The 7,546-nt window shown below is 37.2% G+C and overlaps 1 protein-coding gene across 1 annotated transcript; it reads right to left on the bottom strand.

Annotated features, from left to right (window-relative positions):
- Positions 1–1,209: 1,209 nt before the first annotated feature.
- LOC139742872 (uncharacterized) lies at positions 1,210–7,546 on the bottom strand. Its single transcript, XM_071653384.1, has 7 exons — positions 7,366–7,546; positions 6,666–6,699; positions 5,971–6,115; positions 4,332–4,505; positions 3,322–3,465; positions 2,154–2,264; positions 1,210–1,404 (listed from the first exon to the last, which is right to left on the bottom strand). The coding sequence occupies exons 1-7, from the start codon at positions 7,526–7,528 to the stop codon at positions 1,210–1,212; spliced, it is 966 nt and encodes a 321-aa protein (XP_071509485.1). The 5' UTR covers positions 7,529–7,546.

Here is a 7,546-nt window from a genome sequence, read left to right as displayed (position 1 = left end):
CCAAGCGCTGTTTTTTTCCCCCATCCGCAATTGGTAAATAGTGGCTTTAAAGAAAGTGTGCGTCACTCTTAAACTGTAGATCACAATCCCCAAACTTGAAAAAAAAAATCATTACATTCATATATTTAGAAATAAACAAGCTGGCATTGTTCGTGTAAAATTTGATATACATAGCATGTCTATAGATCGAACCCTACTGATGATAACAACATGTTTGCAATGCATCACGCCAATCAACAAATAACTTAAATTCTATGAGATTGTCCAAGTTCCTTCAACAATAACAACAACAAAACATATTCGTTTTTCAATGTACGACAGTGGTTTACGGACATAAATGAAATTAGTCACGGGTAGTACATGTGTATTATCATATTGCTGTGCACAATGGTATATATAATTCAAAGATACACACACACATTCACACACAGACACACACACATACACAAATGTATATATAATTTCACTCGTGCATAAATTACCACATTTATTTCACTTTAGACTACACCCTTCACACTGTTTCACGCCTTTATGGAATGTACTGCCTCTGATGTTCTACATGAGAGTCATGGCATTTAAAAGATGAAAGATTATGGCATTACCAGCTGCTACACAAAAGTCACAGTAATTAAACAACATTTCTGAGAAAGCATTATAAAGTAAGGGCTCATTTTGCCTTCTTTACTGCAGCCAGCTTTTCACATTACCACACAAGCCTTTGGAGCCTGTAGTACATTACCACACAGTGTCTGTATCTCGTGGTATATTTTGTGTGTTATCAAAACATACCACAGGGAATGCACAGGACATAAACACTGGTTATAGGGTCTATACATTACCACATGGATCCGGCAGCCGGCTATTCACATTACCACGTGAGCCTGTGGTACATTGCCCATCAAGTCCTGTGGTATAGAACATATCAGTTATTCCTATGGTACTTTGTATGGTAACATTTGATAGGGGCCTACATTACCACATCGATACCACAGCCGGCTATTCACATTACTACATTAGCCTTTGGAGCCTGTAGTACATTAATTACCACACAGTGCCTGTATCGTGTGGTATTTTGGGTGTATTTCAATCCCTCCCCCCCCCCCCCCCCCCCCCCCCCCCCCCGCTATTGCAACGTTATATTCCCTGTCTACCTATTTCAACATTCGCCATCTCTAACTTCATTGGGGGTCGCCCTCATCTGGGCTGCTGTTAGAAGTTCATGTCGAGATCGCTACCGAAAGATGTCATGCCCGGGACCACTACGGAGTTGATCAGGTTGGGAATGGAGCGCGACGGTGCCTTCTGGTCGGCGCCATTCACGCGAGCCTTGTTGGTTGCCCGCTGCTGTTCCCTGTAGAAATGCTCCGACTTCCCCACGAGGTGCCACAGCGAGCCTAGATCCACCTGGTGAAGGGGGAGGATAAGATGGAGAGGGGTTAGCTTAGAAGGCATCATCATGCGTGTGTGTGTGTGTGTGTGTGTGTGTGTGTGTGTTAAGAAAAAGAAAGAAAGAAAGAATGTGATTCAGAAGCACAAATGAGAAGAACTTAATGCTGCTTATTATTGTTCAAACTAATTCAGTTCATTGTGAAAATAAGCCTGGTATTGAATGAAATTCCAATGACGACTATCATAAAAAAGAATGTGTGTGAGGAGGTCAGGGAGAGATATAAAGAAATGAAACGAAACAAGGGAGCAAAGGGAAAGAAAGGAAGAAAGCTTCAAAGAAGTCAGAAAAACGAGAAATAACACAACATAGGAAAGACAATGAAGGAAGAAGGGAATTTCGAATGTAATGTGTAAAAATGATAACGGGAGCTGAGTCATTTGGGCAACAATGGCAGAAAGTCATAATCTATATTGCTACTTTCTAGACAAAGCGAGAAATGTATATAGGCCTACTCAATCAGCTGGTCATATGCGATGGTATATGACTTAATTACTAAGTCATTTATCCATAATTGTAGTTGCATATTGTATGCCGCATATAGACTCGAAAGTATGATATATTAATTTTTTGGCTTGCGTTTATTTTGTGTATGGTAGACTCTGGATGGTGAGATATCACATAAATACAAATCATTCTATGTCGAGACGTGGCATCGAAAAAATCTTCGACACACCACAACGTCCATCAAATGACCGGAACTCACCCTGAAATGTCCACTAAACGGACTGTCGAGGTCACCGACCACGTAGCACAGCAAACTGATGGAGAAGACTGTGATGATGCACATCATGAGGTCCATTTGCACCGATCCGGTCTGAAAAAAGAAGAAAAAGTGATAATAATAAGTTATAAACTGAAAATAACAGTTGTAAATTTACTTATGACTATGAGAACGAAAGACAAATTTAACACACTACTAACATAAATTAATTTGCAAAAATAAACCTATGATCTCTACAATGTCTTTGTAGCCCCCCCCCAAAAAAAAAAAAGAAAAAAAAAAGAGAAAGGCTAATATTAATGGAATGAAGAATGAAGACTCTTCTGTCACATCGGAATTCAAATGTTATTAGAGAAGAAGCAATATCAACAAAACTTTAGGAAATTGGAAATGTTATTTCATATAAGAAAATTGAAAATGAAATTTGGTTCTAGAATTTGTCTCACGAATAATTCTTAAATTTCTAAATTAAAAGAAGGAAATAAGGCAATTACGTCCATTTTGTCAGCTTTGTGGCTTACTGGGCTTACTCCTCATGCTATTTGAAGTTTGAGTTGACAGAAAATTCTTATTTTCCTCCCCTAGTTCCCCACTTTGTATTCGCTTGAGGATATAAAGAGATACAATGCAACAAAAACTTATTTTCGCTGTTTCATTCATATCTCTCATTGTGCTGAATTGGTCTTTTCTTGAAGGGCATTTGCAAATAAATAAAAAAATTCAATTTGTGCAATTTTTACTTTTATGCCTTGGAGGACAAAAAAGAATGTCTTCACTCATGTGTAAAATTTCCCTTTGTAATATCTACCATGATCTATAGTCAATCAAATGAGCTTTGGTATGATAAAATGATTTTATCAAAATCTTATGAGAAACATGAACTTGAAAAAGTGTTTACTCTCTCTATTTTTTTCTGAGTGTATTATAGATAAATATGTTTCCTGCTGTTTGACAAGAAAAAAATATAGCATTTTTTTTTGCAGGAAAGACACTTATTGCACCAAATTCTCAATCATTCAAACATTGTCAAGATTTTCAAAATTCTCTAGATTCTTTCTTCGCCATTTGCAAAACCTCCTTTAAGTTCTGTTTTGTGTCCGAGTGAATCTATGAGATTACGTCACTAAAGATTCTACCAATCAGGTCTCACCCTGATGAGCATCACCCCGACAAAGGAGAAGAACCCTAGCATCTCTAGGAAGAGCCAAAGGAGGGGGTGCACCGTGTAGGCCAGAGTCATGTGCCGCTGGGAGGCACAGGTCGACAGCTCCTGCAGGTTACTTATCATTTTGTCCTGAAAAATTCAAAAATTAGATGAATTATGAATAGATAGGTAGATAGACAGATAGATGAATAGATCGATGTGTAGATAGATAAAGGGATATAAATAGGTATGTAGATAGATACATTAGAATTAATGAATAAATAACTATAGTAGCTCGATAGATAAAGCGATGAATAACTAATCATAAAGTTTGCGTATTTTTAAACAAGAAAATAACGTATTTATCTTGCATGTGCTAAATGAACAAAGAAATGATTTTCAATAAATGATGAATGAAAATGAATACACCTGATCAAGATAACTATCATAAAAATTGTAATATGATGTAATAATAAGAATGTACAATTTATATATTCATACTTTTTATCAAAATCAGGCACGCAATAAGAATGCTGAGCGATTCAACTGCTTCAATCGTTTTCATGAAACAATGATATTTGCCACAGGCACTTAATCCATGAATATTAGATGACATAAGGACACAATAACTTTTTCTTCTTTTTTAATGAAGACGAAAGGAAGTTTGTAAACAGGTCGATGGGAAATTTATTAGGCAGTGAAATCATTTCGCTGAATTTGATTCAGTATTTGCGACAAATATTAGTGCCATACGAAAACATGTGAAATGTTAGAATTCCATTTTCTTTCCTATTCTACGTTCGCTTCGGATGACACTTTTATACCACTCTATTAACTTCAGATGACACTTTTATACCACTCTATTAACTTCAGATGACACTTTTATACCACTCTATTAACTTCAGATGACACTTTTATAACACTCTATTAACTATCTTGTTGTGTTATCCACGTCACCACAGACATGGAATCTTATTGCACTCTGAAAATTAGTTACTGTAAGGACAGCAGCTAACCATCATCGTGGAGTCGCAGTTTTCCATGCCCTTGTCGTCTGCCTGTAGCACATCAACCAGGCCCCAGATCTGGCCGGCCGAGTACTCGTGGAGGTAATCCTTGGAGCTCATCCCCCGTAGGCCCGTCACCTGCTGCATGATCGAGATGACCTCCGTCTTCACAAGTTTGAAGATCTGCACGAGTGCGCGAGGTGCCAAAAAGTAGTAAAACACTTTATCACCAATATGTCCGTAGATGAATAGTAGAGAGAATTAGTCGGCAAAGCATTTGACAATGAGCAAGACTATTATCATTTGCGATATTCTTGGATGAAGCGCGTCTACAGCTGAGCCGATTGTTGCAAATTATGATGTGGACACGTGAGAGGTAGGAATTGAATCAAGAATGCAAAAAAAAATGGATGTGGACATAAGTTATTCTGAAATATGGACATTCCTTAAATGTTACATCCATTATACTGTTAGGGGATAATTTGAAAGTGGAAGAAAAGTTAACAGGAGAGAAATACACGTGATACAATTGAAACTGACTGAATAAATGAAACTTTGAAATGAAAATGAAATCATATATCAGTAATCAAATCTCTAAAAAGGTTGCGTAGAAGCGCGAAGAAACTTGTTTATGTTGGTTGAATTCGAACGTTTAAAGTACAAAGTTGTGTTTCTATGAAATTGAAATTGATATACTTGGGATGGAATCTATACGTCTATCCAGCTATAATTAGCGCGAAAGTAAATGCCAACTTTGAGTTGTTGAATGAATTTCTCTCTAAAGTGAATGAAATAGAATATAAAAAATGACATGAAGGAATTAAGGAATAAAAACGAACCATGAGAGTATACAGAGCAGTGACCAAAATCGCTTGAATTTGAACGTCTTTCCATTAATTTGATTGCAAATGTGATGAAATCGGGCAGGAAACCTATCATGCCTATATTGGTATGATGCATCTATTGATGCTATACTGATATTACTGCTTTGATCACTTTTAGTAATAAACGTGATAATTATGTCCCATAATCATGTCTTTTCTTGTAGTATACAGTATTATGGTAGTAGGAATAGTAGTAGTAGTAGTACTACTACTGCCACTACTACTACTACTACTACTGCTATACTACTCACTAGTAGTAGTAGTAGTAGTAGTAGTAGTTGTAGTTGTTGTTGTTGTTGTAGTAGTAGTAATTGTAGTAGTAGTATAGTAGTAGTAGTAGTCGTGGTAATGTTACCAATAATGATTATTGTAATGATAACTCAACAACAACAATAATGATATTAGTAGCAGTAATGATAGCGGTAACAATAATGATGACGATGATGATAATGATGATAACAATTATAATGATAATAATAGCAATGATAATAATGATGATAATAACAGCAACCATTGAAATAAATTCAACAACGATGATAAGCAGAAAAAGTGGAAGAATTAAAAAAGGATATTAATGGAAAGGGAAGATAAAGAAGAGTAAAGGAAGAGCAGTAAAGATGATTACTGCAATAGACTTTGAATGGAAATGTGCCTTGTCATAATATATATATATATATATATATATATATATATATATATATATATTATATATTGTATACGCTGTGGAGTCATTTAGCCACGTATATATCAACTTTAACGCTTACCTTTAGCTTCTTTTGGCAAGTCAATGACTTCATTCGTGACGCCATGACTAGGATTTGATCTAGGAGCCCGACCTCGGCCGAGACGGTGACCGTGATCATCCGTTGCTTGTCGAGCACCGATTGGAAGGTGAAACCGAACGTCACACTGTAAGGCAATGGGAGATCGGTGGGAAGTTGAAGTTGAATGAATATTTAAACAAATCATAGGAGTCGGCAACGGCAAACCGTTTACTGATTTTACAGTGCACTCTAGTTATAATGAAAGCGGTAATAACGAAATTCTCGTTACAATGAAGTATTGATTTAGCTGGTCAAAAAATTATCAGCTATATATCTTTGTTTACTTTTAATGTTCGGCTGTAACAAAATCTCGATATAACAAAAGAAAAATGCCCTTCCAACGGACTTCATTATAACGGGAGCGCATTATATAGAAGCGGATTGTGTGGTGGAAAAAACAAGAACATTGGAATAATGGAAGGTCTGCGAAATGACGGTGCATACACCAATATGGACAGTCATTGGCTTTGATCGCGTTCTCAATGATATCGTTTCAATATATACAAAGGAAACCGATAAAGTGATTTTATCATCCAAACGGTGCAAGTTCAGTATGAGTGCTGTCGACATTTCCTTCTTTAATGTAACGCGCACATGATTGTAATAAGCAAGTTGAATACTTATCAAATACTTACGCATATACAAGGCCAGCCGGTGCAAGAAAGCAGCCTAAATGGGGAGACAGTGAAGAAAGATACGGATCATGTGTTGCAGTCAATGTCAAAAAGTGATAGGTCTTTTATGTCAGCAGGTGAGTGAAGTAATCGTATCAACGTCAATCGTCCGCTGTTATTTCGGTAAAGGGCCTACTCAAGATTAATATCTTAAACCAAAGTTATTTAGTGTTCTTTCATTAGGCCTACCTACTGTTGGTAATTATCATTTTTAAGATATAATGATTACAATAAATTGCCTTGCTTGCTTTAGAGATCAGATGTTTGTAATAATAACTATGGTTGGATTATCTATAATTTTGCTAGAGGAATATGTCCAGCCCTAAACCAACTTGGGTGGACCACTTTATCCCCAAATTGCTTTGTTTTTTTCATTTCCACTTGAACGTTAATTGCCCCCCCCCCCCCCCGCCCCCCCCCCCCCCAAAAAAAAAATAAAAATAAAAAAAAATAAAATCGGATTAATTTTTCGAATGTTGAATATATCCTCTGGGTGTCATTAAATAAAGAACTCTGCTTGTCCTCTAGGTACACAAACTCACACATACCTCTCACCCACACTCACATACAAGCACACACACACACACACACACACACACACACACACATATCAATGACCAATAATTGTGACCAGAGGGATATTATCATTACGACCACTTACCCACAGCATCGTTGATGTTGGTCATACCATCGGGCCAAAAAGCCGTCACAAGGGGTAGCTGAAGGAGGAGGAGGCACGGGCAGAGGGCCAGGGAGATGACCGCTGGGAGGGTTATGAAGATGAGAGAGACGGGCCGGTTGAAGTGTCGCTTCAGCGTGCTCATGGACTCCACATCACCTGC

The sequence above is a fragment of the Diadema antillarum genome, unplaced genomic scaffold (genome assembly GCF_040938485.1).
Source record: "Diadema antillarum isolate AM-2024a unplaced genomic scaffold, OU_Dant_1.0 seq00001028_RagTag, whole genome shotgun sequence".
Taxonomy (NCBI): domain Eukaryota; kingdom Metazoa; phylum Echinodermata; class Echinoidea; order Diadematoida; family Diadematidae; genus Diadema; species Diadema antillarum.
This window is presented reverse-complemented; position numbering and strand designations above follow the sequence as displayed.

Excerpts from the sequence above, each read along its gene's own strand:
- LOC139742872 (XM_071653384.1), bottom strand. The coding sequence starts at position 7,528 with ATGAGCACGCTGAAGCGACACTTCAACCGGCCCGTCTCTCTCATCTTC. Across the intron at positions 6,700-7,365 it reads CAACATCAACGATGCTGTGG|GCTGCTTTCTTGCACCGGCT; the intron begins GTAAGTGGTCGT and ends CTCCCCATTTAG. Across the intron at positions 1,405-2,153 it reads CGTTTAGTGGACATTTCAGG|GTGGATCTAGGCTCGCTGTG; the intron begins GTGAGTTCCGGT and ends CCCCTTCACCAG.